This window comes from Vulpes vulpes, chromosome 3 (assembly GCF_048418805.1).
Source record: "Vulpes vulpes isolate BD-2025 chromosome 3, VulVul3, whole genome shotgun sequence".
In the NCBI taxonomy this organism is placed as follows: domain Eukaryota; kingdom Metazoa; phylum Chordata; class Mammalia; order Carnivora; family Canidae; genus Vulpes; species Vulpes vulpes.
In genome coordinates, this window is record NC_132782.1 from 70,143,387 (window position 1) to 70,160,216 (window position 16,830).

Below are 16,830 nucleotides of genomic sequence, written 5' to 3' on the forward strand. Positions count from 1 at the left end.
CCCGACACCATGAGCTTGGGTCACCATACGACTTCCTCAGAACTAAGCTGGCACTGGATGGCTTTCCTCTGCTAGAACTATCCTCGTGGCCTTTCCAACTAGGGGCCACACAGAACCAAAGCCAGTGTCTTAAATTCAGATTTGCTGCCACAGCCGCTTCACAGGGGCACTGGCTGAGGAGGACACACTTGGGGCAGGGCTGGAAGCCCATGAGATGAAGCTGGATTCACCCCCCTGGGCCTCAAAGAAGGTACCCGGCCACTTGTCAGGGAGGACTTGCCTACCTGTGCCAACAGTGCATGTGGGGAGGTGGCTGGGGCCCAGGCCACGGCGAGCAGGCCAGAGCCACAGTGTGGTCTGGCTGAGCTAACCGGCCGGGGGTGACTTTGGACCTGGGTCAGCGTTTAGTTTTCCCTCACATGGTAGGTGTCCCACTTGTGTGTCCAGGGGCCCTGGGGCGCTGTGCTGAGCTGCTCTGAGCAACAGCACATGTCTGGGCTCGTGGCCGGTGAGCCACAGGACCGTGGGTGGTGGTGCTGGGCCATCCCTCTGATGCCAGGTTGCTAGTGGGTCGTTAAAAAAAAATGTTGGGTGACGCAGTCAGCTGAGCGTCTGACCATGGTTTTGGCTCAGGTCATGATCTCAGGGTGTGTGATCGAGCCCCGAGTCAGGCCCTGTGCTCCGCGGGGAGTCTGCTTGGGCTCTCTCCACCCCTGCCCCTCCTGCTTGTTCTCTCTCTCTCTAAAATAAACAAATCTTAAAAAAAAAATGTTGGGTCTCACCAGAAGAGGGGCTCTTGAAAGGTAAAGGGTGTGTCAAAACCCCATGACTTTAGCGCAGGGCTCAGCCCCCATTTTCTGCTGCGGGCCAGACGGTCACCCTCGGGGCTTGCTGGGCCGCGCCCCCGGCCCCGGGCAGGAGAGCAGCCACAGCCCGTGGGGCAGGCGGGGCGGGTGCTGCCCAGGCTCCCACCAGGGACCCCGGGATAGCAATGTCACCTCCTTCTCATGCCTCCCGGCATTCAATTCCTTTTTGGGTTTTTGACCATTTAAAGATGAAAAAGCATGCTCAGCTCACAGGTCCCCCAGAAACATAGGGCCCGGGGCAGCTGGTGGAACTCTGGGTGAATCTAAAGGGGGGGGCACGACGAGGGGGAGGGGCAGGCGGCACCAGCTCCCGGGGCACGCCCCACGGACACAACACTCCCAGGGGCCCCAGACCCGACACACGGATGGCGTGGGCAAAGGCAGGGTCCGACCCCATCCAAGCGCGACTCTTACCCGGGCGATCACTCCTGAGATGAACACGGTCGGCTTGGGGGGGCTGCAAGACAAGAGGGCAGGCAGGAGGCGATGTCAGGGAACAGTCACGCAGAGGGCAGGAGCGGGTTGGGGAGCGCCATGGCCAGGGACGGGACGGGCCAGAGCAGCGAACCTCCTCCTCGGAGTTATTTCTCCCCGGGCCCTGCTGGGGTCCCTCAGGGGAGTCCGGGCAGGGGCCCGCACCAGCGCGCAGCAGGGGCCTCCTGCGCCTTCCCTGTGTTTTGGGCCCCGGGGAGGATCCTCCTCAAGGGGAGGTTGTGGCCAGTCCAGTGGTTTCTGTTTCCTGAGGCTATGGACACGGGAGCTTCCCGAGGCGGGAGGAAGCAGGGTCACCCCGGGCTGACCTTGGAGACTGCCACCAAGGAGGGACTCTCCTCCTGCCGGGCCAGGCGTCTGGCAGCTTCTAGCGGGGAGATCCCAGAGCAAAGCTCCTGGCCCTTACCAGACCCAAGTATTAAAAATGCAGGGTCCTTGTGAGGCTATTGTCACTTCCGCACATCTTAAATCCTATTGAGCTCCCCCACCTGGTAACACTACTGGGGCGGTGGGAGATGACACATGTCCATCGCTGAAAAGCAGACAAGTGCAAATGTGTTCAAGGTCGTTGTCATTCTACCGCATGGAAATGATCAATTAACACACGGCTATCCGTCCAGCCTTTCTGTCCACCAATAGACGTGCTTGTTTTCCTGTTAAACTTCGGGATTCTTGCAGAAGAGTCCTACTGTTTTCTGCATTTAGGATATGCTGAACATACTTCCATGTGAGAGCACCCTCTCCTGTGAGCACCCTCTCCTTTGTGGGTGCACCCTCTCCTGTGCGGGCACACCCTCTCCAGTGAGCACCCTCTCCTGTGCGGGCGCACACTCTCCAGTGAGCACCCTCTCCTGTGCGGGCGCACCCTCTCCAGTGAGCACCCTCTCCTGTGCGGGCGCACCCTCTCCAGGGAGCACCCTCTCCTGTGCGGGCGCACCCTCTCCAGGGAGCACCCTCTCCTGTGCTGGCGCACCCTCTCCAGGGAGCACCCTCTCCTGTGCGGGCGCACCCTCTCCAGGGAGCACCCTCTCCTGTGCGGGCGCACCCTCTCCAGTGAGCACCCTCTCCTGTGCGGGCGCACCCTCTCCAGTGAGCACCCTCTCCTGTGCGGGCGCACCCTCTCCAGGGAGCACCCTCTCCTGTGCGGGTGCACCCTCTCCAGTGAGCACCCTCTCCTGTGCGGGCGCACCCTCTCCAGTGAGCACCCTCTCCTGTGCATTCTTAAAAATGGCTGCACGTGTCATGGTTTAAGAACACTGGAACCCAGTTGCAGGGAGTACGCGGTACACACGCCTCTGAAACCCCTCCATCAGAGATAAGGCGACCTCGGAGCAACAGGTGAATACAGGGCCTGCCAGACTGGGCGAGCGCAAGAGAGGGGAGCTCCAGGAGAGGGACAGTTTTGCTCAAGGGCAATCTTGCTGGGCAGACGGGGGACTCCATCCTGCGAGCTGCCCAGCCCGCCTCCCACCTGCTCTGCCTCTCTGCTCTGCTGTTGGTCACATCGTGGGAAGAAAACCACTCACCTCAGCTTTGTTTTGCTGCAGGCAAGAATCCACTACTCAGGAAGTTCACTGTTTATATCCCAAACACTTTAGCAAAAATACCCCAAATTCCCCCAAGTGATTTGTTACTCCATGAGATTAAGAAACTTCAAGTCTTACTAAGCAGCACAGAAATGTCCTCTCTTACATGACTGATTTTATTTTCGTTTTCGTTGAGTGGTTAACTGGGTTGGTTTTTTTCTTTTATTACAAATCTGATTCGTCTACAAGATCAATACTCAGCCAGAGACGAGTAAGTTCAGTTCAAGTATATTTGTTTGGAATCCAAGTACATCCTGACCACCCACAGGCTGGGCTCCCAGGGTATTCATGGCTAAGGGCTCTGCATCCAAAACTTGGGAGCTATGTTCTGGATTCTAACATTTCATATTCGTTTTACAAAGAAATATGGAAATGGTACCACAAAACTTTTCCACATTTTGGACGTTCCTTTAAAAATCTAGGAAAAGCCTGAAGTAGGAATGGCTCCATTCTGTCAACTGATGATGTAGCATCACCTTCCAGGGAGGCAAGGCCATGGTTTTGTACCCAGAGTGCAGGATTGCTTGGATCATCTCCCCTTTGTTTTTGGTTTTGTAACCTGAGTGAAGGCTCTGAAAGGCAGTGAAGACAGCCCTGTCCTAGCAAGCACTTGATGAGAAAGCCACCCACACAGTGAACCTAGTCAGAATAAATACACAGTTCAGAGGCTCTCTGCCCAACATAACCCCACAAGGTGGCTCAGGGAGCTTGAGCCATTATAAATATATATAATATACATGTGTTCTCTTTCCCTTCTTGTCTTTCTATATACATGTACGTAAGCATTCATTGTTGAAAATCAGGCAAGCAAATAAAAAGTTAAAATTACTATATTACTATGTATAAAATATACAAATGCACATTTATGTATAGACCTCTACCGTAAGAAAACTACAGCCATATCCACAGATTACACTCCTGGAGATGCAGCATCTGGTTCTGGAGAAAGGAGGTGGCCCATAGCAGGTGGGGGGTAGCAGAGTGCCAGCTTGCTGTGGATCCCTGTGTCCTGAACCCCTTTGTCCCCAGCGCCCTTCCTGCTGTTCTGTGGAACACCCATCTCCCACTGGATGGCAGCCCTTGCCCTGGACTCTGGGAATCTGGTTGTCAGGAGACTGTTGGCAGTACCCACTCCCTTCTGTGCATGGAGGAAGGGTCTCTAGACCCTAGGAGTCCCATCACGGGGACCCATGCTTCTAGCCATGGCCTCCTCTTCTTTAGAGGTGACCCTTCAAAGTCTGGCTATTTCCATCACGTTAGACCCTGGGTGTCTCCCACGTTGAACACGAGCGTCAGTTCCAGACCTGCTTTGAGAATCTCTTGGGAAATGTGTGCAAATGCTGATTAGATTAGATTACCCCACATCATTAACAACCCTGGTCCAGCCCCAGCATCAGAAATGCTGATCCCCTCCACTGGAATCTGACTCCCAGAGGCTTCCCTCCAGATGAGCCTCTCACAAACACCTCAGCACACAAGCATTGGGCAGCCATGGAGACCTTGTGAGCTAAAGGGGACCCCAAGATAAGGGTGCTTCCTCCCAGTCCAGCTCATTCTCTAAGGGGTGCCCAAGGATTGTGTGCAGAACCTAAGGATCTCCCTAAGGATAGTGCTGCAAAATGACACTCTCCTCATTGACCCCCATCTTCCTGAGGCACCTACACTTTGACATGTGTTAATTAAGCTGTTGGGTTTTAACTGCTCATTGGATTCTTCTCCTAATGGAAAAGTGTGTCAGTGAAAAGGGCTCAGAGTTAGGAAATATGCTCTGATAACAGTTGGGGTGATGGGCGGTGGAGGTCTGGGTGCTGGTGGCTCTGTAAACCAGGAGTCTTATGGCATGTGTGTTCTGTCCAAAGTGGCTATTTGGCCTTGAAATGGGATTTCTGAAATATTCTACTGGAATTCATGAACTACCTCTTGGTTAGGGGTGAGCAGAGGGAACAGATGACATAGCTCCTGGAGCATATCCTACAGATACATGCATGGTGTACATATATCTCATGGTCTCTTTGAAATGGAATACAGAAATGGTAAATAATACAAATGGTAGAAGTAAATATTAAAACTTAATATTAATCTAAATACTGAAAAATAAATAAATACTAAATAATTAAGGATTAAAAGTTCAAAGAACCTCTTATCAAACCTTACTTTTTGGTGTTGTCTTAAAAAGTACACAGTGCCTTACCAATGTCTATCCATATCATAAATCTACTGATGGTTACAGACCTGGACTCCTCATGGGCAGTTCTAACACAGTGGGCCCTCTGGGGTGTTGAGGGATCTGTGCAAGGACAGGGGGTGCAGCCCAGAAAGCCACCGAGGCCACATCAACCCTGTGTCTTGGCCACAGCATACCCCATTCCTGCTTCCAGAAAAGGTGTTTGTAACTCATCCCTGGTCAAAGGGACACAGTTGCCCTTTGCACACAGAAGAGGGCTGATTTTGGGCCAAGGAGTAGGGGCAGTACGCTGGCTTCAAGTCAGAGCAGGCATTTGGGACCCAACCAAAACAGTGCATATGCCATCCAATTACGCCGAGTGATGGAAGCAACAGTGAGGATCTCAAAGACTTTACCCCATATCCCTGTTCTTCAGTGCCTCCATCTGCTGGTGCTGGCAAGAAATATGGCACTGAAAGCAAGAAAGAAAAAGTCCTGTAGATCCAACACATTTCGGGAGAGTTCTTACGTTAAGATTGTACCTTCTAATTTTTAAAAGACATTCAAATCAAGTGGGGTTTATTCCTGGGCTCCTGGGGTGGTTCAATATCCACAAATCAATCAATGTGATACGTCACATTAATAAAAAAAAAAGGATAAGAACCATACGATCTTCTCAATAGATGCAGAAAGAGCATTTGACAAAATACAACATCCATTCTTTTTTAAATTTAAACATTTAAAAAATTTTAAAAATTATTTTTAAATTTAAATGCAATGAATTAATATATAGTGTAATATTAGTTTCGAATGTAGAGTTTAGTGATTCATCAGTTGCACCCAGTGCCCATCCCATCACGTGCCCTCCTTGATGCCCATCACCCAGTTACTCCATCCCCCCACCCCTCTTGCCTCCAGCAACCCTCAGTTTGTTTCCTACTATTAAGGGTCTCTTATGGTTTATCTCCCTCTCTGATTTCATTTGTATTATTTTTCCTTCCCTTCCCCTACGCTCTTCTGTTTTGTTTCTTAAATTCCATACATGAGTGAAATCACAGAACTGTCTTTCTCTGATTGACTTATTTCATATCAATTCTTGATATTTTTATCAACTCAACAAAGTAGGGATAGAGGGAACATACCTGAACGTCATAAAGGCCCTATATGAAAAATCCACAACTAGTATCATACTGAATGGGGAAAAATTGAGAGCTTTTTGTCTATAGTCAGGAACAAGACAAAGATGTCATCATTACTATTTAACATAGTACTGGAAGTCTTAGCCTCAGTAATCAGACAATAAAAATAAATAAAAGGTATCCAAATCAGCAAGGAAGAAGTCAAACTTGCACTATTTGTAGATGACATGATACTCTATGTAGAGAACTTGAAAGATTCCACAAAAAAATTGCTAGAACTAATACATGAATTAGCAAAGTCACAGAATATAAAGTCAATGAATAGAAATCTGTTGCATTTCTATACACCAAGAATGAAGCAGCAGAGAAGGAAATCAAGGAATCGATTCTACTTATAATTGCTCCAAAACGGTAAGATACCTAGGAATAAACCTAACCAAAGGAGTAGAAGATCTGTACTCTGAAAACTATAGAACACTGATGAAAGAAACTGAAGGTGACACAAAGAAATGGGAAAACATTCCATCCTCATGAATTGGAAGAACAAACACTTATGCCAAAATGTCTATACTACCTGAAGGAATCTACACATTTAACATAATCCCTATCAAAATACCACCAGCATTTCTCAGAGAGCTGGAACAAATAATCCTAAAATTTGTATGGAACCACAAAAGACCCTGAATAGCAAAGCAATCCTGATAAAGCAAAGCAAAGCTGGAGGCATCATGATTCTGGACTTCAAGCTCTATTACAAAACTGCAGTCATCAAAACAGTATGGCACTGGCACAAAAGCAGACACATAGATCAATGGAACAGAATAGGAAACCAAGAAATACAGCCACAACTATTTGGTCAACTCATCTTTGACAAAGCAGGAAAGAATATCCATTGGACGAAAGACAGTCTCTTCAACAAATGGTGCTGGGAAAACTGGACAGTCACACACACAGAAGATGAAGGACCTAAACATGAGACAAGAAACCATCAAAATCCTAGGGCAGAACACAGACAGCAACCTCTCTGACTCTGGCCATCGCAAGTTCTTACTAGACATATCAATGGGGGCAAGGGAAACCAAAGCAAAAATGAACCATTGGGACTTCATCAAGATAAAAACTTCTGCACAGCGAAGGAAACAATCAACAAAATTAAAAAGCAGCCTATGGAATGGAAGAAGATATTTGCAAATGACATATCAGATAAAAGGTTATTATCCAAAATCTTATTTAAAAGAACTTATTAAACTCAACATCCCATACCCAAATAATCCAGTTAAGAAATGGGCAAAAGACACAAATAACCATTTTTCCAAAGAAGACATCCAGATGGCTAAGAGACACATGAAAAGATCCTGAACATGACTCATCATCAGGGAAATACAAATCAAAACCACAATGAGATAGCATCTCATGACTCTCAGAATGGCTAAAATTAACAACACAGGAGACAACAGATGTTGGTGAGGATGTGGAGAAAGGGGAACCCTCTCACTCTGTTGGTGGGAATGCAAGCTGGCGCAGCCACTCTGGAAAGCAGTGTGGAGGTTCCTCAAAAACCTAAAAATAGACCTGCCCTACGACCCAGCAATTGCAGTACTAGGAATTTACTCATGCACCCCGATGTTTACAGCAGCAGTTTTATCAACAGTAGCTGAACTATGGAAAAGAACCCTTGTGTCCAAAAGAACACTTGTGTCCATCGATTGATGAAAGGATAAGGAAAATATGGTATATATATAAAACAGAAGATTACTCGGCCACAAAAAAGAATTAAATATTGCCATTTACAATGATGTAGATAGAGCTAGAGGGTATTATGCTAAGTGAAATAAGTCAGAGAAAGACAAATACCATATGATTTCACTCATAACTGGAATTTAGGAAACAAAACAGGTGAACGTAAGGGAAAGGAAAAAAAGAAGAGAGAGAAAGAAGCAAACCATAAGAGAATCTCAATGATAGGGAACAAACAGGGTTGTTGGGGGGATGGGTTACGAGGGCACTTGGGATGAGCATTGGGTATTCTATGTAAGTGATGAATCACTGAATTCTGCATCTGAAACCAATATTACACTATATGTGAACTAGAACTTAAATAAAAATTTGGAGGAAAAAAATGTTAAAAAAAAGCCCAAAACAGAAAACATTCAAGGATTGTGTGGTATGCGCAAGCTTGTAGAGGAGAACTGAGTCTGTGTTAGCTCCTGTCAGCTCCAGGTAGAGGATGTTCTTAAAATTGGAGTGCACTCTCCCCTCCCTGCCAGGTTTGCTTTAAAACCCTAGCTAACTGAACAACTAATTCAAAAAATAATTGACCATTTTACCCTGATTTATTTATTTAAAATATTTTAAAAATTTACTTATTTTAGAGAGAAAGAGCACAAGCTGGAGGGGCAGAGGGAGAGGGAGAGAGAATCTCAAGCAGACTCTGCATTGAGCGTGGAGCCTAATGTGGGGCTCGATATCTTGACTCTGAGACCATGACTTGAGCCAAAACTGAGAGTCAATAGCCTAACAGACTATGCCACCCAGGAGCCCCACCATTCTAGCCATTTCTAATTATACAGCTGTACAATGGAGTGGCATAGTACGTGCACAATGTTACGCGGCCATCATGACCATGCATTTGCAGAGCTTTTTCAGCATCCTTAGGAGAAACTATTACAGAGCAACCCCCAGTCCCAGCCCCACCCCCAGCGCCTTCCATGGCCCCTTCTCCAAGCCCCTCATCCAGCCTGATCCCCCGCCCCTGGCAACTGCTGCTATACTTTCTGTCCTAAGAACTGAACCACTCTGGGTACTGCATATGAATGGATTCACACAGTATTTGTCCTTTTATGTCTTGCTTATGTCCCTTAGCCTAAGGTTCACTCAGGTTGTAGCACATATCAGAATTTCCTTCTTTTTCAGGCTGAATTATATGTCTTTATATGGGTAGGCCATATTCTGTTTATCCATTCAGCACTGATGGACACTTGTGTTGTTTCCACCTTTTGGCTGCTCTGATTAATGATGCAGTGAACACTGGTGTAATAGGATCTGTTTGAGTCCCTGTTTTCAAGTCTTTCGTGTATACACTCACAAGTGGAACTTCTGGGTCCTATGATAATTCTGTGCTCAATTTTGAGGAACTACCAAGTGGTTTTCCACGGAAGCTCCACCATTCAAGATTCTCATCAGCAAAGCACAAGTTCCAATTTATGCACATTGCCAATCATTATTACTTTCTGGGTTTTTTGGTTTTGTTTTGTTTTGTTTTGTTTTTTTGGTAGTAGGCATCTTAATGTGTGAAACGTGGTACCTAGCTGTTGTTTAGACTTAGCTACTAATTTAAAGAATAAGATTCCTTGGGACCCCTGGGTGGCTCCGTCGGTTAAGTGTCTGTCTTCAGCTCAGGTCATGATCCCTGGGTTCTGGAATCAAGCCCTGCATTGGGCTCCCTACTCAGCGGGGAGTCTGTTTCTTCCTCTCCCTCTGCCTCTCTCTCCACACTTCCAGCTCATGGGCACACATGTGCACACTTACTCTCCTCTCAAATAAATAAATAAATATAATCTTAAAAAAAATAAGCTTCCTTGCAGCAGGGGATAATACATATCAATGTGCATTGATCATTCATCCAAGGTCTTTATGACATCAATCTCCGCCCCCCCCCCCAAATGTTCTTCTCCCCTCTGAAGCCAAAAAGGCTATAATCGACTGTAAGGACATATGGTAGCCACCAGTGACAAGAGGACAGAAGGCTGACCTCTTGAGTGCCACCTCACAGAGACGTGGATTTTCATGTAGCTTTTTGGCACAGCCTGTGTTACGGTGCAGGTTTTCATCAGGCTTGGCCAAAGGGCACGCAGCTCCTTGTCTTTTTCCACCTACAATTAATAGCATCTCAAACTGGTAAATGATTGTTTATTACGTTTATCTCATAAAAGCACTTCCTAAAACTCCTTGAGATATGGTAGCTTCAACAAAAATTCACAAACGAGAAACCCCGGTAAAGAGTCTGCTTACAAAGCTGTGTTTGCAAAAAAACACATATTTTAAACTCCATTAGGGCTCCATGCAAAGCATAACCTACATTTCCAAGATTCTATAAACTGTGATCGCAGCTTTGAGGATTTATTTAATCTGATGAAAATCATTCTGACAGATGTTGTTTTGAAGATGCAACATTACTTTCTCTCAGGAAACAGAGACAGTGAAAAATATCATTCCTGCCCTCCCCACATCCTCAGGCTTTTCCAGTTTCTAAAAACCACACTTATCTAAACTTAAAGGAACTGCAAGCGAGGCGGAATTAGTGGGGATTAGCGCCCCAGTAACGGCTTCTTATACATCAGCAGAACCGCCGCTTCTTCACACCTGGTCTGAACAGCTGCCAAATATCTGAAGCAGGGAGGTTTCCAGGGCTCACCTGTTCAGGACCACATCACAGTGTCACCAGGGTCATCTGTCCTGAACTACATTTGCTTATTATTTATTTTACAAGGTTCCTTGATGAACAAGGTTTATGTCTTCTTGGGATTCCTGACAGGCAGGATAAAATGCCAGGAAAGTTTAGAGAATGAGTGACACTGTGGAATGCAGATGGCCCTCAGGAGCGGGTTTGCTGGTCTCATCTTTATTTTATTTTTTAAAGATTTATTTATTTATTTTAGAGACAGAGACAGAGAAAGAAGAGAGTGTGGGAGTAGAGGCAGAGGGAAAGAATCTCAAGCAAAAGGCCTGCTGAGCATGGAGCCCGACTTAGGACTCGAAACCATGACCCTAAGATCATGACCTGAGCCAAAACCAAGAATCGGACGCTCAACTGACTCTTGCCGCCCATGCACCTCACTGGTCTCATTTTTAAATAAAAGTCTCCAGGGCTGTGAAAACAATTCATATGTTTAAAACTCTCCTAAAATCTAAAACAGCAATTACTGAAATAAATGTCAATGTATTTAATTCAACTCAACATATCTGAACTAGGCCAACATGAGATCAACAGAAAAGCTATCAAGATTACTTTACATTCTTTCTTTTGTGTCCTAAGACCTCACAACCTGGACAGTCAGCACAAGTCCTGGGCGATGCACCGTGTCCTGCCCAGCTCTGCAAGGTGTAGCTCGGCTGCCCTGTGCTTTAGGGCTGCAAGTCCAGCTTCCCTCCATGTGGACCGCACTCTGGCCTGTGTCTTGGGGCCTCTGTGGACAAGAAGCTCCAGGGCCCTCGGGATGGCCTCTGCACTGTCCCCAGCCCTGACATTTTGCCCAGCGGCTCCATCCTAAGACAAAGCGTCTTCTCTCTTGTGCGACAGGCCTTTGATGTTCGGGGATCACAGGCCCGCTGAGACACCCCTTTCCCAGGTTACAGGGCATGATTGCAAATTCCTTCCCTTCCTGGGGTCCCCCCACCTCTATTTCAGTGTAGTCTCTAGAGTCTTGCCCAGAACAGCATCTACACCCCACATAGACCCCAGCAACCCAGGCCTCTGCAGGATGCTGACCTGGTCCAGGGCAGACTACTCTTGCTCAAAGTTACAGGGAGCAGTGCACCCTAGGGAAATGATTCTGGCCTCAATGGCAAGGACCAAAATGCTAACCTTCCCAGGACTGTTATTGATAGGCAACATGGTCAGCACGAGTTTGTACCCGCTGCCCTGCACCAACCCTGCTTTCCAAGCTCGTTTTACGGGATCCTTCCTCTTCCTCCCTTAACTCCAGGGGAGATCTGTTCCACCCTCCTCCAAAAATAGGCTTCTATGATTGCGAGGTGGTGGTCAGTGCGGTTGGCCTATGCCTTCCCCAGCGCTCTGACACAGATCAGAGTTGCCTAGTTGCCGTGTAGGAGCACTGTGGGATGGACACACACACACACACACACACAGACTGATCAGTAGGACTAGGAGTCCAGTCACTTCACTGATCCCACCGCAAGTAGTCAACATGGCAGCAAAGGCATTACTGGAGAGTTCTATTTAACAGAAGCATTTCACATGAATGCTTTTGATCTGGGTTCAAGGACATACAGTATGTTATCCTCTGCAAATACTTTCTCCTCTTCATGTAAATGCACTCTGAAAATATCAGAAGGAGGTGTTTATATAGAGATGGGGTCATGCAGCCTTTAATGGATTGCTTTTTTCTTAATTTCTCTAAAGGGACAGGAATGATCTCAGGTGATAACAGCTCCTATCTACTGACCACTCACCATGGGCCAGGCACTGAGTTAAGCGCTTTACCCAGAATTACTGTATCCAACCCTCTCAAACTTGAGAGGTAGGGACTATCATGTCCACTTTATAACCGGAGGAATGGGAACTCAGAGAGGTTAAGTAATTGCCTGAAGTTTGCACAGGATCTAAGTGCCCAGAGGTCACTTGGAACAAGGGCAGGCCAGGGCACTAGCCCAATGCCCTCATTTCAGGGCTGAGAAGAGGGTCATTTCGTGGCCTCTATGTTCAGATTGTGTCTTCTATCTATGATTTAGATGTAGATTTTAAAGGTAAGTAATGTAAATGTAATCACAGAATTCCTCATTCAACCAGACAGATTCGAATGTGTTCAAATCTGCCTTAGTATTTACTTTTTGAGCTGATAATGGATTTTTTTTTCTTGAAATCTATCATTTATGTCTCTAGCACTTCACTAGGGTACAGAGCACTTCCATGTAAATTAGCTCACATGATTCTCCTCCGCAGGCGTCATCTTTATTTTACGGATGAAGCTATGGTGGATGCAAGAGGCTGAAATTTGTTGGTAGTGCCACAGGCAGAGCAGGAGGGAGTGGGCCCCTGAGTTCTCAGCTTGTTGCTCTTTGCTGGGTCATTGGTTCTACCCTCGTGCACACCTCGGTTCTCGCGCTTCAGAAACAAAGCCCAGTGAAGGTTCCAAACTATCTATCAAGCCAAAACACAGCTGACATGGTCCAAGAAGGAGGCCAGGAAGAAAAGTGGCAGAAAGGGCCCGCCAAGCACGGGTTCTGAACCTGGATGTCCATGTTCGAGCCCTGGCTCTGCCAATGATGGGTTGGGGGGATGGTGTTTGATGGTTCTGAGGCTTAGTTTCCTCCTCTGTAAAATGGGATGGCAGTGGACCCTACCTCCTCAGGTGACTGTACATGCACACACTGTTCAAACACTCCCATAACTGTCAGTGTTGAGATGACACGTCTCCACCCTATGCACCCTGCTTTTCGTTTCCACTGCCAATTCATACCTGGTTCAGTTTTGTTTGATCTCCGGATCCCCCAGCCATGTGGAATAATAAATACCCTGTTTATCTGGGACACAAAGGTGGCCCAAGTGAACAAAACAATCTGTGATAAACCAATCAGACCTCACAGAACCCACGGACTTGACTTGGCCCTCACTCTATCTCATGTTCTAGGCCCTCACTCTATCTGATTTCTATTTTGACACGGTTCAGACAGCTTCTCAGCCCACTCAGGACAGGAAGAAATGAATGGCAATGATGAGGCAGCCAAGGACCGTGATGGGGCCACCAGAGCTTATGGCGGAGGCTGGTGTGCTCTGAGGCACCAGGCTGGGTAGTAAGGGGTTCCAAGTGCTCAGTTCTGAGGCCACCAGCCCCTCCTCTGCCCACAGCGCCTGTCACAGTACAGGAAGCGAGGATGGAAGGAGGCCTGGCTGGGACATTGGCAGTGGTCAGCAGAAGCACAGCACCATCCAGAAAAGGCTACTATCAGGCCCTGGGAGGGGGTTATTTTACCTCCCTTCCTGGTAAGAGAGCATGTGTATGCTCAGATGGGGATTTCCCCCCGAAATCTCCCTGATGGTCAGAGTTGCCTGGTGAGTCAGGGGGTGGTGCTCCCCCACACACTCAGGCCCAGAAGGCTGTGTCAGACTCTCGATTTCGTTTTTCAGTGAGCAGCCAACAGTTCCATGAGGCCTCAACCTGTGGCCTGCTCACAAGGAGCATCGAGCTGCTCCCAGACCACAAAGGCTTTCAAGGGTGTCATGTGTGGTTAGAACGGGGAAGAGGTGGGGTTCTCCAAATGCAGCCCCACACATGGAAACACCATGCACCCTCGTGCAGAGGGGCTGCCTCCCGGGAGTTGCACCGACTGAGCCCCCGTGGGCCCAGGGAGCATGGCTGCCGCTCAGGGGGTGCCTTCATTGGGGGGGGGTCAACACAGACCCTGACAAGGTGAGGTCTACTCGGAGGCCCACAGGGATGACAGGAAGCACATGGTGCTGGGGCACCAGTCAGCAGAGAGAAGGGGTGTGATTCGATTTGCTTTTGTCAGTAAAGTGAGTGAGGTCAACCGGGAGCCTCTTTTGCTCTTCTCCCACAATGCGGGGGTGCGTGGGGTGTGGCCCAGCCCGTGAGGAACCCCTGAGGCAGCTGGTCTCCCTGCGCCCTAAGGGCAGCGCTCTTCAGGCAACCTGGAAGCAGATTCTGCTACTGTCTTTTGACTTTGCTCTAAACGCGTGTCCTTTTTTCATGGAGTTTACAGAAAAATATCTTCCCACCTGGGCTGATGGATATACATTTTCTAGTAAATATACGGAAAGCAAGTCCTTCTTAGTCACTTCTTTCTTGAGATACCTTTCTGGCTTGGTGTTAATTTATTTGGGTTGTTAATTTTCGAGGCACCAAAACAGTAATTAGCGTGGCTGGTGACCAGAGGAAACAGCCCACGTGACAGCACCCAGACGTTTCTTTGTTATGTCCTTCACAGACCTGCTTCCTTCCCACTTGTTCAGGGGCCCAGAACATTCCCACTAGATGGCGCTGCCGGCCCTTTGAGCTGCTGGCGGTCGGGCCTCAAAGCCTGAGAGGCTCCTCTATGCACAGGAAGGCTGGGGGCTGCATGTCCCTGGGGGGCAGGGGCTGCTGGCACCTAAGGACAGGTGTGTGCCCCTGTCCCTATGGCATACGTAGTTGTCCTGTGAGTCTGACAAAGGTAAAAATAGAACAATTCCAATGCTTTAGCTAAAATTCTAAATCTGAGAGAAAATAACCAGGAGCCCAGTTCCTTTTGGATTTGGTAAGTGGACTTTGTAAAATCTTTTTTTTTAAAGGCCTGTGCAGGGAACACTGGGTGGCTCAGGGGTTGAGGGTCTGCCTTCCCGGGGTCCTGGGATCGAGTCCCAATCTCTTTTTCCCTCTGCCTCTGTCTCTGCCTCGCTCTCTGTGAGTCTCATGAATAAATAAATAAAATCTTAAAAACAGATCTCTTACAAATCTCTCCTGCTCTCTCCTGCCTTGTTCAGAACCCCTGAGCGAGTGTCCTGACTTTGGACAGAACCTTCGCCAGGCCTGTCCTTCGGAGTCCGTCCTTAGGACAAGTGGGGGCCCGGGTCTCCATGTGAGAGGGCTTCTCAAAAGGCTCTGCTAGCTGGCACCCCACCCACACGTGCTCGACTGCATGCCGACCCAGATGCCAGCACTTCACCCCCCAGCATTAGAGGAGGCTGACACTCCAAGTCCCGAGTGTGCAGGGCAAGTGTGGCTTACACGTGAACGGTGGGCTCCACAGACATCAAGACCCAGGGCGAGAGCTACTGACTGTTTAGCCAGGGCCTTTACCTCTAGACACATATTTCCAGAAAGCTAAGCTTAGTGCTTTTTCCGTACGGAGATCTCCTCGAGGGACTTAGGGCCTTCCCGTCCTCTTCCCTTTGTCCTTACTCCTTGTCGCTCTTCACTGGGCTCTTCACTGGACGCAGGGAAGAGAAGTGCAGCGAGTATCTTACAGACTTAATATGCAGGGGTCGTCCTGCCAGAGATCACCTCTGCGTTCATCACAATAGAGGGGTGAGCACATGGGGTGAGAGGAACCCCGACCACACTTCCTGCTGGGTGTGGGCAGGTGAGGCTAGGTGCCTGACACCTGCACAGCTTAGAAAACCTGCTTCATTGTGCCATGCCTCTGCAGAGAGCTCGGGTAAGGTCGGCAGCGCAGAGCAAAGGGTGTACTGGAGCGTTTGAGGACCTGGGCTCTGGAGACTAATGGCTCTGGGTTCAAATCTCACAGGAGATGAGTAGGTTCTCTGAGCCTCAGTGTCCACCTGTCTAATGGGAACACCTACTTCATAGAAGAGTTGGTCGTTTAAGTGGAATAATGTATCCACTGTGCTTAGATGCTGTCTCCACTGACAAAACTGCATTTAGCGGTAACAGATATTGAATTAATTTCCTATATAAAGAAAGCCCACAAGTTGCTCTTTTGTCTTCTAAATTGTAATTTAAAAATTATTTTTTCTCTCTCCCTCCCTCCCTCCCTTTGTGATAACAATTCCAATGTTTCTTAGAGCTTCTTTGAACCTGATTTTCTCATTCCTTGTTTTGAGCCCATACAGTGCCGTGGGGGTAGGACTAGAGGGTTTTTATGGAGAGAAGACGTTCCAGTGCCAAAGAATTTGAGCCCCTGCCCACCTCAACTCCCAGCATCCTGTATTATTCAAACAGCATGGGGGGAGGACTGCTTCCTTGATGTCACTAAATGTTCCAGGGAAGATACCTCCTTTTAGGAAGAATGTAGATTATTATTAAAGGCAAGGGCTAAGTTTTGAAATTAAAAAAAAAAATCTAAAAAAATAAAAAATAAAAAAAATAAAAAAAAAATCTGTATTT

At 47.8% G+C, this 16,830-nt stretch overlaps 1 protein-coding gene and 1 long non-coding RNA gene across 2 annotated transcripts in view; one reads left to right on the plus strand and one right to left on the minus strand.

Moving 5' to 3' along the window:
- The window catches only part of LOC112934279 (uncharacterized), a 42,798-nt gene that overhangs the window by 13,840 nt on the left and 12,128 nt on the right, over nucleotides 1–16,830 (plus strand). The gene's annotated exons all lie outside the window — the stretch shown is intronic.
- DAP (death associated protein) overlaps nucleotides 1–16,830 on the minus strand; it is a 66,711-nt gene that overhangs the window by 2,143 nt on the left and 47,738 nt on the right. Inside the window, exon 3 of the mRNA XM_072752711.1 lies at nucleotides 1,281–1,323. Within this exon, the coding sequence (XP_072608812.1) occupies nucleotides 1,281–1,323 (43 nt within the window). The remainder of the gene's footprint in view (nucleotides 1–1,280; nucleotides 1,324–16,830) is intronic.